We start from the raw sequence: 16,920 nt of genomic DNA on the forward strand, positions 1-16,920 counted from the left end.
CCTTCTTTCCAGCCCCGGAGGGCAGCCAAGAGAGCCCGGGCGAGGCCCCCATTGGCGCGGTGACAGCTCCCAATTAGTGCCTGGCCTGCCCCGGGGCCCCGGCAGGCTCCGGGCACGGGCCGCGAGGGGAGGCTCGTGCGCCGGGCGGGCGGGCGGAGAAGAGGGCAGCGGGCAGGGTGGCCGGCGGCGGCGACAGCGGCGGCGGCCCGGCTGCTCATTAGAGGGCGCTCTGGGGGCGGCGCTCGCCGCAGTCTCGGCTCCCGCCGCTTCCTCCTCCTCCTCCTCCTCCTCCTGCTGCTGCTGCTGCTGCTGCTGCTGCCGCCGTCGCCGCTGCCGCCGCTCCCCCTTAGCGTCTCCCGGCTGCTAGCGGGCCGTGGGCACCGAGCGCGGCCCGAGGCCGGGGTCCACGCCCGTGAGGTCGCCTAGAGCCGCCGCGGGCGATGAATTCTTGGGGCTCCTCCCGCCCCCGCAGCCCAGCGAGGGGCCAGGCCAGCCCGAGGTATAGCCTCGGCTCTCATCCGCCTTCCGAGCCGCGCGGGGGTCAGGGGGTCGGGGAGGGGGGGTGGCGAGTAGGAGCTGGGCAGCGCGGAGCAGCTCCGGCCCGGCCGCCCCGGGAGAGCAGGCTCGGAGGCGGCGGCCGCCGGTGCGGGGACGGTTGGAGGCGTTGGCGGCGGGGGGAGGGGAAGGAGGGGGGAGAGGTCGTAGTCGTCCTCCTGAAGGAAGCCGAAGCTGCCGCCGCGGGTCAGAAGGGGCCGCGGAGGAGGGACCCGCGGCACCGTAGGCCCTGGGGCTGGGGGCGGGGGCTCGCCTTCCCGCACCCCTTCTCCGCCCCCAGCGTGAATGGGACCCCGCCCGGGTGACAGGTCTGCTCTCTGTCCCACTGGCCTCCATCTCTCCGCAGGCAGCTGGAAGGGGAGTGAGAGGCCGCTAGCCGCCGAGTCCATGACCCCGACTCCTCCTCCGGGGACAGCCGCCGCCGCCTCCGCCGCCCCGCAGCATCGGGCCCCCAGCAGCCGGCTCTCGGCCCTGCCGGCCCCAGCACCTCCTCCCCCCTCTCCTCCGCCTACTGCGCTTCTTCGTCCGCTCTCTCCAGCCCGCGGCTGCCCGTCCTCGGGGCTGCGGAAGGTGAGTGGGGGGCTCGGGCCCTCCTCCTGCGCCCCTCCTCCCGCCACTCCCTTCCCCCCCCCCCCCCCCCCCCCCCCCCCCCCCCCTTCCCCCCCCCCCCCCCCCCCCCCCCCCCCCCCCCCCCCCCCCCCCCCCTCCGCCCCACCCCCCCCCCACTCCCCCCCCCCGCCTCTATAACATGCCTCTTGCCCTTCTCCTTGCCCTCAGTCTCCCCCTTGCCCATACTCCACGCCGGCCTCCCTTCTGTCCTTCCCCATCCCGTCCCTGTCCTTCCATCTCCCCCTCCCTCCGTCTGCTTTTGAGAGGGCAGGCACCCCGTGGAGGACTAAGTGAATTAACCGTGCGAGTAGGGGGCTGGTGACGCCGGGGTGCAGGAACGGGCCAGGCTCGTGCCCCCGCGCTTTGTTGTGGATTTCGGGGTTGCACGGCAGTCTTGAGGGTGAGTGTACCCGAAAGGTGGGAGGCAGGAGGGAAGTTGTGAGTTTTTGTTATTGTTTTTTTTTTGTAAAGTCAAAGGTTGTAATAAATATTATGGGGGGGGGGTCAGTTATTTGTATTTGGAGCTTGCGTTCTTGTTTGCTAAATATATTAGGGCATACTTTGCACCTCGGCAGCTCCTTGACCTTGCACGATTCCTCTTTCCGTCGTCGTGCCCCCTCCCCCCAGACGACGGTGGATACTCTACCTAGTAGGTTTCACCCTCCTCCCTCATTATATAGAGGAGGATGCTAACTGCTTGGGTGTTTAATTCATTTTAATTTATAACTGGGCTTTCCCTTCTCCGCAGGAAGAGGCTTCAGACTCCAGTGTGAGAATGGCTGTGACTTTAGAAGAAGTTTCATGGGTATGTGTGACCTTTGTGAAAGCTGTCCTGAGGTTCGCCTTCATGGTCATAAATAACTTGGTCGCCATTCCATCCTATGTCTTCTATATCATAATTCTTCAGCCTCTCCGAATGCTAGACAGCAAGCGGTTCTGGTATATCGAAGGAATCATGTACAAGTGGCTTTTAGCGATGGTGGCTTCCTGGGGTTGGTGTGCAGGCTATACAGGTAAGAGTGGTAACATCCGTATTTACTATTGGCTGATGTCAACAGCTTTAAATGTAATGTTTAAGTGGGAAACAAAAGTTAGGGGTACAGTACTCTGGCTCCCAGATGATTTTGTGTTTACATAGCATAGCTTATATATATTAATTGAAAACTGAAGAAATGCTGACAACTTGGTTAGGAATTGCATTGTTTTTTAGGAAGCTAAGCATTTTGTTGGAGTTTTGGGCTGTACATCAGTGTGGTGAAAATCTTAAATATGTGCATATGTAGATTATATGTGGAGGGAGAGAAAGCATATATCATCTTACATAATATGATTACACTTTAGCTATCAAAATTGGCCTTCAGAAACTAACCCAACAAAAAATGGAGTGGTTTACAACATAAGGCACAGTGCTACCAAATTAAGATTTAAGCTGGTAGCCCATTATAAAAAGTAAAAAATCTTTTTTTTTTCTTTTTGGAGAGGGGAAGGTAGGGCAATTGGGATTAAGTGACTTGCCCAAGGTCGCGTGGCTAGTTTTTGTGTGTTAAGTGTCTGAGGCTACATTTGAACTCAGGTCCTCCTGAATCCAGGGCCGGTGCTCTATTCATTGTGCCACCTAGTCACCCCAGTAAAAAATCTTAAGACACATAAATGTTAACACCTGGGTAGTGTGGTTGTGATTTTTTTCTTTAAATTTATTCCCTTTGTGAAATATAATAATTTAATGTGGCATCAATCATCACAGTGTTAGTGGAAATATGTCTCTTAATCCTCGTTTTTTTCTTTTTTTCTTCTATTTTATAGGTTTAATATGAATAGTTAACAGAATTTGTCACATAAGTCTATTTCCAGAGATCAATTTGTATACACAGTATTTAAAAACTGATTCCATTTCTACATTTAAACAGGATTTTGGAAAAGAGTAGCACTTTAGTTTGAAATGGACTTTTGTAGGAATAAATGAAAAGCAGTATCCTGTTTCTTTTCTGTTTTTTGAATCTCCATATGCTCCCAGAACTTGTGTATGTTGATTCTCAAAATTCTGTATTGCATATTTTCTCTCCCTTCCTTCCTTCCTTCCTTCCTTCCTTCCTTCCTTCCTTTCTTCCTTCCTCCCTTCCTTCCTCCCTTCCTTCCTTCCTTCCTTCCTTCCTTCCTTCCTTCCTTCCTTCCTTCTGTCCTTCCTTTGTTTCTTTCTTTATCTGGATCAGATTAAAAAAATGCAGAGGTTTTTAGTATTGTTCTTAGTGCATTTTCATCTTTTAAATTCATGAAATTTTTGAGCTGAAAGAGGCTGTAGAGGTCACATGTTAGATGTGTAATCAGTAACTCTCTATGGATGCTCATAGTTTGAGTGTTGAGGGGATGGGTACTGTGTACAACAGAGCAGTACCACAACTTCCCTTTTAAATTGTCTGTCTCCCTCTTTCCTGCCCAGGCTATATCTACAGATTTTATCCATGTTTACAAGAAAAAGGATTGACGACATGCAGTCTTTTTGGAGTCTGAGCAGACTCTTGCTATGTCTATCAGAGGGCTTTTATTGTCCCAGATGAAGTCTTTTCACTTTCCAGCAAAGGCACTTATTAGCCTGCAAGAGCTGAAGCCCCTGGGATAGTTTAATCTGTTGATTCCTTGTCATATACCTTATCAAGATGCCCATACTCTTTGGAGACACTAGGTGAGCTTCCAGTGCTTTTTATAGGAGATAGTGGCAGTAGAGCTGGTGTTAGAAAAGTGAAGCTCTGGCCTGTGGTGCTGAAATGTTACACAAATTGCCCCGTGTATTTATTGCTTTGCCTGTGGAATAGCTTGAGCTTTCCCAGGTATGCTACATGGAATTGCTAGTTTTAATCCTTGTTCATAATGCTTCATATTGCTTGTTGTAAATAAGTTCACCTATTTATAGTTATGAATTCTAGAGGTTCACTGCCCTTAAACATAATGAAATTGTTGCAATCTTCTTCCTTGTGTGTGTCTGTGTGTAATAGTGGAAGAATTAGCATGATGGTAAGACTGACAAAATTAATTCAGTGTTGACCTTGAAACTCTTAAGGAGGGTACTAGAGGTTCATGTTGATTATCCTTTGACCACAGCATGGCTGCCAGTGTATTTTAAGCATATTTTCTTGGGGATGTCTCTCTCTGCTGACTGCAGAACTATGTGGTTTTTTTTGCCACCTGCTTGGAAAATAGTCTTGGCATGACATGCATATTTTAGTTTCTATGAAGCATCTGTTGTACGTTGTGCTGTTGCTTTTGACAGTTTGATCAGTTTGATTTATTTAGATATGAAACTTTTTGTAGAGTGTATAGTTTGCATTTTAATTGGTGTTCCTGATGATAATATAAATCCTTGCTTTCTGGATAGCTAAATTGGAGATCTTACTTTGGCAGAAAATAGTCTTACAACATTGTAGTTTTATTGAAAGCCCCAGTTGGATTTAAAGAAATATACTTAATCGGCTATTGATTGGAAAGGCTGCTTACCTAAAAAAGAATCTTAAATGTTAATTTTTTTCCCTGTGTATTTTATCTTTATTTTCTCTCATACATTTCAAGAGGGTAATGAAATCTGCTATGAGGTGGAGAGTTGTTTGTTTTCCTTCCTTTCTGCTTATGCATAGGCTTCCTGAGTGGAATGATGTTACTCTAGGGCTTCTAGACATAGTAAGATACATAATTCCATTCAAAAGAGAATTTCTACTTTTATTGTTAAAGCACTTCTTAAGATGTCTGAATAGCCTTACATGTTAAACGGGAAACTGAAATCAGTATGGAAATCTAAGCTTAAAAAAACATTCCATTCAAGTTTAAAGGCAAATCAATTTTGGTAAGCACCTTTGGCGGGATGATAGAAAAAAATAATTTTACTCTTCAGTGGCTGGATCAAGTATTAAATGTAAACATTAAATACAGGTTTTCAGTCTTTTCTTAGTAAAATGTATCATGTAAGTAAGGTGTACAGGCATGTTATGCTTTATTAAACAGCATCATTCCCCATCCATTTGCAAATCCATTTTCTTTTTGTCATTTGAAATTTTAAGGGATACTTTTGTTAAACATGAGGTATTTATCATAATCACAAAAATGAGTTCTTAAAAGTATAAATGAAATGTTCATATATGTAAACTGGATTCTAACTCATACATATTCCCCAGATGCATAAAGGTAGCTCTTGGGTAAGAATTGGGGTAGGTAAATGGTTCTGTTAAACTATGATGAGCATGTTTGCCCCAGCTTGGAATTCCCAGAGCTATAATGGTGACTCTAAAGTTAAGAGAAAGGAAAGTATATTCTGTCTTTGCCCTTTTCTTGTAACCTTTGGGCAGGATACTGGTTAAATCCATATTTGTACCCTTAAGATTAGTTGTTCAGTCATTTTCAGCTGTCTGACTCTTTGTAACCCCATTTGGGGTTTTCTTGACAAAGATACTTGGAATGGTTTGGCATTTCCTTCTCTAGCTCATTTTTACAGATAAGGAAACTGAGGCAAATAGGGTTGTAAGTGACTTACCCAGGGTCATACAGCTAATAAGTGTCTGAGATTAGATTTGAACTGAGGAAGATGTGTTCCTTACTTCAGACCCAGCACTCTATCCATTGTGCCACCTAGTTACTCATTCTTCCTTTAGACGGCTTCTTATTCCCACTGTTCCTTTCTTTAGTGCAGAGAGATGAGCTGTTCTTTCTATCCCTTTTTGTGAACTTCGTATTGAAGAGCAATGTTCTTGCTATCTTTGTTTTAACATGTTAAGGACAAAAGGAAAACACTCAGGAAAAAAATGGAAAGCTACCATAGAAACAATTAGGCTTAGATTCTCCTTTTTATTTTTCTTATGATAGCTGGATAGGGTTTTTTCCTCTATTTAAATTGTAGACTTGCTTATCTTGATTTGTAGTAACTTATTTTGTTAACTCTCCCCTTGGAAGTCTATTACCTGTGTTTTGTCATGACATAAAGTTGATCCTAGTATCAAGTCTCAGTGGAGCTCAGGTTCTGACAGAGAGTACAAGCCTTGATAACACCTGTTATCTAAGTACTATCCTAATTTTGGAGCCGTCTCTCACCAAAAGGGTGGTCTCCAGGAGGTATGGGTTTTTTTTTCTTAATTTTTGTTGTTTTTTGTCCCTTCTCAGGAAAACTTGATTAGGTTATAATATAAGGAGTTCAACAGTCCCTTCATAGGTAGGCTGATGAAATTATGGATCTTTTTTAGTGTTAAAAAAGATCTGGATGGTTTCATGCTTACCATCTTAGCGCAATCTGTAAATGTCTAGAGGATATATGTAGAATTACATAAAGGTTGTGACGTATGTTGGAAAATAATCAAAGTATTCTTCAGCTTGTCCATATTATTTAAATCATATGCATTTATTAAAGTTTTAGGGAATTTACTAGTAAAGTTTGCAAAGTATATTTCTCACAGTAACCCTGTTGTACACACATTCCATGAAATATTATTATTTCCATTTTAAAGATGAAGAAATTGAGACTCTGAGGTTTGTGACTTGCCCAAGTTTATACAGCTAATGAGCAAAGGGGTTATTTGAACCTACAGCTTCCTAATTATAAGTTTTCTAGTGTTGCCAGTGGAAAGTCAAATAAGATAATCTAGGCAAAATGCTTTAAAACTTTTTAAAGGACTGTATGTTGGACCTGTTGTGACTATTGATATGACTGTTACTATCTCACCCAGGTATAAAGGTTCCCCATAAATTTGATATGTTACTTTTTTCCATGTTGTATAAAATATTAAGGTCTGTCTCACAATAAAGATATGAATTCTTTGAGAGCAGGAACCTTTTTTGGTTGGAACCCAGCATTGTGTTTTGCATTTGCACTCAAATGGATCTGTGATTTCACTGATGTGGTCATTTCCTTAAGTAGTGCCCGTTGCCACCCATTCATCACTGCTTGATGTGGGAATCCTTATATAAGTTCCCTGCAGAGGGCTCACTTTGTCATGGAGGTCTCATCTTGTCATGGAGGGCTTACACCCTTTGTTTTGATGTCATGAAGTTACCAGTGTAGCCTTTTTTCATTGTTTGTACTTCATAACCACTTAATAAATAATTATTGAATTTAATGACTGAATAGGCCTGGGAGCAAAATAAGAATACAGACTCCAAAAAGAGGACTATGTAACCTCTCTGAATTAATGAAAGGAGGATAAGAAACTCATGTATTAGCATGAGGTTCAGATACTTTGGACATATCCCTGCCTCCAATAAGTGAAAATTAATATGATCTATATGATAATTTTCACAATATAGTAATATTCTTTCTACATCCAATTTCTTTAAATATCACTAATTTTTTCCTTTGGTAAAAATTGGGGGTGCAGTGAATAGAGCACCAGCCCTGGAGTCAGGAGGACCTGAGTACAAATGGCTTCAGACACTTAGGACAAAAACTAGCTGTGTGACCTTGGGCAAGTCACTTAACTCCAGATTGCCCCCTAAAAAACAAATTAATAAAATCTTAAAATTTGGAGCTTGCAGGGACCTTAGAGCTCATTTCATCCATACCTCTTTATTTTTACAGTTGAAGAATGATGCTCAGAGAGCTCTGCTGATTTGTCCAAGGTCACTGAAGTGTCAGAACCCAAGGATTTGATCTTTTTATGTGCTTCCACATGATTTTAGTGTAGTTTAAAATCATATAATATTTGGAACCAATTTAAAATTGCTATGGCTGCAAGTTTACCTTTGTTAAAGAACCAAAATAATGATCTTTTTATAATGGACCTCCACACATTTTGGCATCCTGAAGTGGTTCTTAATTTTTCTGTCCATTTATCCTTGTGAATTTGGGACACACAATTTTTATTCCTAAAGCTACTTCTATATAGCATATGAAGCCATATCACATGTAGTGAATTAGTGTAAAATTTGTATTTAAAAGCTGCTTTGAGTGTGTGATTGCTTTATACTATATACTTTAGGAAAATATCACAACTTTCCTAAGGGCTCTTACTTAGCTACTCTTAGGAGAAATAAAAACTCCATTAAAATTTTACTTTTTGACTGCTTACAATAGATTGCTATTAGAGGGAAGAGTCTTTGACTGATGTTAGTCAGATTTTCCTTAATCAATGCTGACTTTACAACCAAATACTCCTGTATTTATTACTGTATTTTGTTTTTTTTTTTAATGGTGAATATTCCATTTAGGCCTAAGGTAGAGGAAAGCAGATAAAAAGGTCTGTTAATAGCTCTATGACTTGGTGGTATCCTGAGTGTGACTTGGTTTTAAAGAGTGTAACGTAATCTACATTTAAGAAAAAGCGTTTTTAAGAAGTTTACAATTACATTAAGATTTAGCATAGGGGCAGCTAGGTGGCACAGTGAGTAAAGCGCCGGCCCCAGAGTCAGGAGGACCTGAGTTCGGTTCTGGCCTCAGACACTTAATACCCAAACAAAAAAACTGGCTGTGTAACCTTGGGCAAGTTACTTAACCCCAATTGCCCTCCAAAAAGCAAAAAAAAAAAAAAGATTTAGCATAGCCCTTCAGTCAGTCATTTGATAAGTACCACTAAATTGTTTGTGCTATATTACTAATATTTAAAAATAAAAGCAGTTCTCTTCAAAAAAAAAAAAAAAAAGAAGTTTGGGGCAGCTAGGAGGCACAGTGAGTGGAGTGCCTGCCCTGGAGTCAGGAGGACCTGAGTTTGGATTCAGCCTCAGACACTTAACACACACACACACAAAACCTAGCCTTATGACCTTGGGCAAGTTACTTAACCCCAATTGCCCTCCAAAAAGCAAAAAAAAAAAAAAAAAGCAAAACCAAAAACAAATGAAAAAAGAAGTTTATAACTAGATTTGAAATAGTAATGCCAATGTGATTTGTATAAATCTGGGGGGGGAAGTAAAGAAATTTAAAGAAAGGTGATACCCTCTCAGTTCTTTTTACTGTCTTTTGAGTGGAAAGGATTTACAGAAGCTTATGTAATGTCTATGAGGTAGCACTATAATCTCTCTAAATTGGTGTATTTTTAAGAAGGCTATGTCCTTAATAGTGGGATAGGGAGCCTTGAATTAAGGGTCTTGAGTACATACAACTTGCCTTGAAAATATATGCATATTCTCTCATTTTTTCTGCCTTAGGGTAACCTAGATATACAAAGAGAGAAAAAAATTTTAAACCACATTTTCCCAGTTAGGGGTGTGGGCAGATAGTTTTTCTGGCAAGTAGAGAAATTAAATGGAATTTCTTTTGGATAATATACCTTTGTAAATATCCAGGAGAAGGAAGCAGTACTGATTACATATTAGTGCATGCTGTTTCTTTACAATCATTAGTTAATAAGCAAAGTGACTACTATGCTAGATCCTGGAGATAGAGACAAATGAAACAGCTCTCACCCTTGGTCAGAGAAAATAGCAAGTACCCACATAAGGGAACATAGCATATGTATAAAGTAAATACAGAATGATTTTGGAGGGGTTATGTGTCACTGGCAACTGGGAAGCTCAGGAAGGACCTTAGGTAGGAGGTGGCATAGGATAATCTAGGTGGTGCACTGGATACAGTACCAGGCCTGGAGTCAGAAAGATCTGAGTTCACATTTGGCCTCAGCTGCTGGCTTTGTGACACTGGGCAAGTCACTTAAGCCCTGTTTGCCTCAGGTCCTCATCTGTAAAATGGGGACACACTGGAGAAGGAGATGGCAAACCACCTCAGTATCTTTGCCAAGAAAACCCTATGGACAAGTGTATTGGGTCATGAAGAGTTAGACATGATTGAATGACTGAACAACAACCGGAGGTAGCAAGTGAGCTAAGTTTGAAGGAGGTTAGGGATTCTAAGATGTAGATATTAGGAGGAAGTACAAGTCATGGAGAGGGAAGGTAGAATGTCATTTGCATAGAACATTGAGTAGGCTACTTGTTTGGACTATAGAGTGCATGAAGAAAGTATTGTCCAGTCTTGAGAGCTTGCCTGAAACCAGATTGTGAAAGGTTTTCAAGTTCAGAGGAGTTTGTATTTTTTCCTAGAGACAAGAACAAAGGATTGGAGCTTTTTGAGCAAGGGATGATGTGGTTAGATCACTGTTTTAGGAATAGCTCTTTGGCACTTATGTGGAGGATGGATTGGGGAAAGAAGAGGCAAGGAAACTAATTAAGAGCAGTTGTCCAGATGAGAGCCTAAACCAGGGTGTTAACCATGTTGGTAGAAAGCGTACTGTGTCTAATACTACAAAAGAGTTTGGTCTTAGATGGAAGAAGGTGAATGAATGGCTTGTTTCAGGCCATTTTTCTTCTTTGATTTGGCACTATATTGGTGTGTGATCTAAATATCCCTACTATGGCTAATAGAAGACCTGGAGAAGTTAAAAAACAGGAAGGTGATAATAGCTTTCAGGGAGCTAGTTTTCCAGTTGTTTTGCCCTCAGTTTGGTGGTCAAAGAACTTTAAAAATTTTGGTCACAAATCATATGTGGTGACCTCTTCTCTCCTACCCTTTATTCTTTTGGCTGCTGTATTAAAGGATAGAAAGTGATTTTCTGATAAATGAATTTCTTTTTTAGCAAGAAACAACACTAATTCAGACCTTCATTTCATTTCAATTCTACAAGTTTTTTTTTTCTTTTTTGGAGGGGGAACATAGGGCAATTGGGGTTAAGTGACTTGCCCAAGGTTATGTGGCTAGTTTTGTGTTAAGTGTCTGAGGCTGGATTTGAACTCAGGTCCTCCTGACTCCAGTGCCAGTGCTCCTATTCACTGCATCACCTAGCTGACCCTCTACACACTTAAAAAATTTTTTTAAATTTTTGCTTTTTTTTTTTCATTTTTCAAATGCTTTACTTCTGATTTACATCATTCATTTCCGCCAGATTTTGAGTTACAAATTTTCTCCCTGTTTTTCCCCTATCCACCGCCCCAAAATAGCAATCCCACAGGATATCCCCTCCTCCAATCTGCTGCTCTCTCCCATACTTTCTCCCAAACCCCTTTCGACTTTTCCAGTGGATCTCTATGCCCTGGTGCCTGTGTATTTTATTTCCCAATTACATGTAAAATAGTATTAATAATAGTATATATATATATATATGTATATATATATATTTAAACATTTGATTTTAAAACTTTGAATTCCAGATTCATTCCCTTCCTCCCTTGTCACCCACCTTTACTGGGAAGATAAGCAGTTCAGTATAGGTTGTACATGTGTGGCTAATGCAAAACAATAACATAGTGAATATATTGTAAAAGACTGTCTATATTTCCCTCCCTCCTATCCCACCTCCCATTTGTTCTATTCTCTACTTTGATCCCGTCTCTTTTCAAAAGTGGGTGCTTCCAACCTCCCTCCCCCCCAGCCTACCCTCCCCTCCATCATTCCCCCTCTCATCCCCTTCCCCCTCTCATCCCCTTCCCCCCCTACTGTCCTGGAGGGTGAGATACCCTATTTAGTGTGTATTTCATTCCCTCCTCAAGCCAAATTCAGTGGGAATAAGGTTGACCCATTCCCTTTTGCCTTCTTATTCTTCCCCTCCATTGTAACCATTTTCCCTTGCCTCTTCTATATGAGATAGTTTACCCCATTCTGTCTCTCCCCATCTCCTCTCATTATATTCTTCTCTCACCTCTTAATTTCACCTTTTAAGTATCATCCCTTCCTGTTAAATTGGTCCTGTGCTCTCTATGTATACATTCACATATGTATTCATATGCCCATATACCTATATATATATATATATATATATATATATGTATCTATTCCCTTCAACTATTTTCATACTGAGAAAAGTTTCCTCATTTACAATTATTGTTTTTCCATGTAGGAATGTAAAAAGTTCAACTTTGATAAGTTTCTTATGATTTCTTTTCCCTGTTTACCTTCTCAGGTTTCTCTTCTTGTATCTGAACGTCAGATTTTATATTTAACTTTGGTTTTTTCATCAAGAATGCTTGAAAGTAGGGGCGGCCAGGTAGCACAGTGAGTAAGAGCACCGGCTCCAGTGTTGAGAAGACCTGGAGATCGAATCCCAGGCTCAGACACTTAGCACCCACCCAAAAACACCTGGCCGTGTAACCTTGAGCAAGTTACTTAATCCCAATTGCTTAGGGGCAGCCAGGTGGCTCAGCGAGTAAGAGCACCGGCTCCAGTGTCGGGATGACCTGGATCAAATCCAGGCTCAGATACTCAGCACCACACCCAGAAAAAACTGGCCGTGTAACCTTGAGCAAGTTACTTAACACCGATTGCTTTAAAAAAAATGCTTGAAAGTCCTCTATTCCACTGAATGACCATATTTTCCCCTGAAACATGATACTCAGTTTTGCTGGGTAGGTGATTCTTGGTTTTAATCTGAGCTCCTTTGACCTCCGCAATATCATATTGCAAGCCCTTCGATCCCTCAGTGTAGAAGCTGCCAGATCCTGGGTTATCCTGATTGTGTTTCCACAATATTCAAATTGTTTCTTCCTGGCTGCTTGTAATATTCTCTCCTTAATCTGGGAATTCCAGAACCTGGCTATAATATTCCTAGGAGTTTTCTTTTTAGGATCTTTTTCAGGAGGTGATCGGTGGATTCTTTCAACCTCTATTTTGCCCTCTGGTTCTAAAACATCAGGGCAGTTTTCTTTGAGAACTTCCTGGAGGATGATTTCTAGGTTCTTACTTTGGTCATGGCTTTCATGTAGTCCAATAATTTTTAAATTATCTCTCCTGGATCTATTTTCCAGGTCAGTGGTTTTTCCCATGAGATATTTCACATTGCCTTCTATTCTTTCATTTGTTTGGATCTGTTTAACAGCATCTTGATTTCTCATAAAGTCATGAGCTTCCATTTGCTCCAATCTAATTCTGAAGCCATGATTCTCCTCAGTGAGCTTTTGACATTCTTTTTCCATCTGGCAAATTTGGCTTTTTAAGGCATTCTTCTCATTGCCTTTTTGAGCCTCCTTTGCCATTTGAGTTAGTCTATTTTTTAAGGTGTAATTTTCCTCAGTCAGGCTGTTGACTCTCATTTCATAATTTTCTTGCATTGTTCTTATTTCTCTTCCCAATTTTTCCTCCACTTATCTGCTTTTAAGGTCCTCTGTGGCCTGTAACCAGCTCATATTTTCCTTTGAAGCTTTTGGTGAAGGAGTTCTGACTTCACTGTCTTCTTCCTGTTCCATGCTTTGCTCCTTTTTGTACCCAAAATAGGAGTCTAATGTTGGAATCTTCTGTCTGCTTTGTTTCCTTTGCCTGGGCATGTTGCCCCTCAGTCACTTGACCACTGGGCTTTTTGCCACAGTAGGACTCTGCCACCAGACAGGGGAGCTTTCATCCCAAACGCTGGGGTTTTCTCAGCTGCCGGAGGTATTAGATGCATGCCCTCTCTGAGGCCTCCACATGCTCTGGCAAGCTGGACACACACCCCAAGACCTCCACCCTAGACTGCAATCCAGATCCAAGAAGGTTAAAGCAAGAGCGATTACCCCTCAATCTGGTCACTTGGTCCCCCTACACTCTGCAGGCCAGGAGCTGAAGCTTCCACGTGGCGCTGGCTGGCTGTGCCAGTCTCAGCAGCTTCTCGCAAAAGCCAGCACTCCCACTTCCTGGGTCCCAAAGTCCAGACTGCACTGACCTCACTTTGTCCTTCACATCTATGTGTTGATAAATCTGGAAATGGCTGCAGCTGCTGCTGATCTGGAGTCCCTCTAGCCGGGGGCTGGTCAGGCCCATCCTGGGGCTAAAGCCTCTGCCTCGTGTGGGCCTGGGCTTGGCTCCCAGAGCACTGTGCTGGCTGATTCCTGCCGGCCTGCTGGACTGTCCTCAGTGGGAGGTTAGCTTCTCTGTGTCATTTTGTGGGTTCTGCAGCTCCAAAGTTTGTTTAGAGTCCCCTTTTTACATGGATTGGGGAAGGTGGAAGCTGGAGCCACGGGGAAGTCCTGCTTCTGCTCCCCTCTACACACTTTTTAAAGCACCTGTGTGTTAGGTACTAGAAAAAGTAAAGATGAAGTAATACTCACCTTATCCCAAAGTAGTTTACAATCTGAATCTTACCTAATAACTAAGTAACTATGAAAAATGCCTTTAACCTCTAAGCTATTGATTCTCCCATTTGACCAATCCAGGGATTCCTTCTCTGTCTTCAAAAGCTAAAAACCACAAGGCCATTTCTCCTTCACTGTCTTTATAAGAAAACTTTATATTATAACATTATAACTTGTCATTATAAGAAAAAAATCACCAAAATTTATGGAAATATAATAATATAAATGTTATTGCATCCAAAGTAATAAAACTGAGCATACTTGAAATTAAAGTACAGGCTTTTTTCACATCATAAATATTAATATTCTTCTACTGCACTTTTTGGAGGACCCAACTATATCTTGAAAATCAATGCTTTAAAGTAGTTCTCTTTATTTCCGCTTTCTAAATTGGAGATTAATTTGCATTGCACTCTAGTCTTTGCCTTTAAAAAAAAATTATTTAATTTTAGTTTTCAACATTCCCTTCCATAAGATTTTGAGTTTTAAATTTTCTCCACCATCCTTTTCTCCCCCATTCCTAAGACGGCATGCAATCTGATAAAGGCTCTACATATGTATTCTTATTAAGCATATTTTTTTTGCTTTTTTTTAAAGATAATTTTGTAGTTACTGTTAAAATATACCTGTTCATTTAAAAATTACAGTAAAATAAAAATGACTATTTCCCAGGAGTTTCCTCTTCATCTTATATCATTTAGAGATCTCCTATAAACTCCTCCTTCACTACTATCTTTGATGATGAGATGGTCATTATAAACATACTCTCTTAATTGTATTCCTTCCCATCTTCTCCAGCAGATTGTCCCCACTATCAGCACCTTCTCTCTAAACTTGTTTCCCTTCCTATTGACCCTCTGTGTTGCTTACAGATACATGCTCATGTGTTTTCCAAACTTAAAAACTTTCTTCATTCCACAATCACTGCTAGCTGTCATCCAGATTTCTTTCTTCCCTTTTCCCAACTAAACTCCTGAAGAAAACCATCTACATTTTGTACTTTTACTTTCTCTCTTCCAAACCCTTAAAATTTGGCTCCCAGCTTTATAATTCAAATGAATCTTTCCTCTCCAAAGTTGCTGACAATCTCTTAATTGCCAAAACTAATGACCTTTTCACAATCATCCTCGACCTCTCTGTAGCCTTTGACACTCTTGATCACCATTTCCTTATGAATACTCTCTCCTTTCTAGATTTACTCCTGCTTTTCCTACCTGTCTGGCCATTCCTTCTTAGTTTCTTTTGCTGGATTTTTATTTAAGTCATACCCATTAATCATGTGTATTTCCCAAGTTTCTATTCTGGGCTCCCTTCTCTTTTCCCTCTACACTTTTTTTCTTGATGATCTCATCAGCTCAGTTTCCATGAGTTCAATTATCTTCAGGAAGAAGATTCCTCAACTTGAATATCTAGTCCTAGTCCCTCTCCTGGTGTCAAGTCCTTTGTCACCAACGGCCCTTTGGACATCTTGAACTAGATGTATCATAGATATCTCAAATTCAACATGTCTAAAACAGAACTCATTATCTTTTCCCGAAAACCCTCCCCACTCCCTAACTTCTTTATTACTGTTGAAGTCACAACTATCCTCCCAATCACTTAGGCTCAAAATTTCAGTGTCATCTTCAACTCCTCGCTGGGACCTAACCTAATACATCCCAAATATGGCCAAATCTTGTTGTTTCTACCTTCACAACATCTTCACATCTCGTACATATCTTCTTCTTTCCACTTATTCAGCCACCATTCTAGCACAGGCTCCCATCAACAGCTTTAAGCTTTAATCTAGACAATGGAAGTAGCTTTTTAATTGATCCCCTTGCCCCAAGCCCTCTCCTCAGTCCCATCAGTCTTCCACTGTACTACCAAGTGATTTTCCTGAAGTCCAAGCATATGTCTCATCTTTATTCATTATGCTCATTTGGCTCCCTGTTACCTCCAGGATCAAATTTAAAACTGTTTGGCATTTAAAGTTCCTTACAATTTGGTCCCTTCCTGTTTTTTCAGTTTCCTTATATTTTACTACCCTCCATACACACTGTAATTCAGCTGTGCCAGCCTGCTTGCTATTCTGGCACATCTCTGTGCCCTTTCACAGGCTTTTGCCTTGACCTGTAATGCTCTATCCCCTTGCTTCCGGCTCTTACCTTCCCTGGGGATTTTTTTTTTAACACTAGGCTTAAATTCTACCTTCTGCAGAAGACCTTTCCTGGTAGTACTCCCCGATGCTAGTACCTTCCCTCTGAGATTACCTTACATCTACTCTGTTTATATCATGTATACAAAGATATATTTACATTTTGTCTTCCTTATTAGAATGTGAGTTCCTTGAGATCAGGGACACAGCATTTATCTTTTTGTCCCCAGAACACATCTCCTGGCCTTATTAAATGGTTGTTGACTGATTTCAGATAGACAAATTACTGACGTTATTAGCAATAGTTGAAAAATAGTTATAAACTTCATTATTAGAAAGGTTTTTTTAAACCACCTTTCATCCTTTGAAACTAGAAAATTCCAAAGGTGAATCACCTTTAACAAGAGCCTTAATCATAAGGTTCTTTCCTTCAAATTTTGCACATTGTATTTTAACACCCAGGCACGAATAGATATGGCACATAATGAATGTTTTACAAATACTATCTCATTTGATAGAATCACCTAGTCCAGCCTTCTCATTTTGTGGATAAAGATTAATCAGCCATGTGGAAAGTAAAATCCTTATTGAATAAAATCATTTTTTTATTTAAAGGAGAATCC

The 16,920-nt window shown here is 41.5% G+C and overlaps 1 protein-coding gene across 1 annotated transcript in view; it reads left to right on the plus strand.

The window, feature by feature from the left end:
- Positions 1 to 322: 322 nt before the first annotated feature.
- The window catches only part of LPGAT1 (lysophosphatidylglycerol acyltransferase 1), a 93,603-nt gene continuing 77,005 nt past the window's right edge, over positions 323 to 16,920 (plus strand). The window contains exons 1-3 of the mRNA XM_069108761.1: positions 323 to 499; positions 902 to 1,125; positions 1,913 to 2,177. Of these exons, the coding sequence (XP_068964862.1) occupies positions 943 to 1,125; positions 1,913 to 2,177 (448 nt within the window). The 5' untranslated portion in view covers positions 323 to 499; positions 902 to 942. The remainder of the gene's footprint in view (positions 500 to 901; positions 1,126 to 1,912; positions 2,178 to 16,920) is intronic.

The sequence above is a fragment of the Petaurus breviceps genome, unplaced genomic scaffold (assembly GCF_028583685.1).
Source record: "Petaurus breviceps papuanus isolate PSGF00001 unplaced genomic scaffold, PetGlider_PUasm1.0 90434, whole genome shotgun sequence".
NCBI lineage: Eukaryota > Metazoa > Chordata > Mammalia > Diprotodontia > Petauridae > Petaurus > Petaurus breviceps.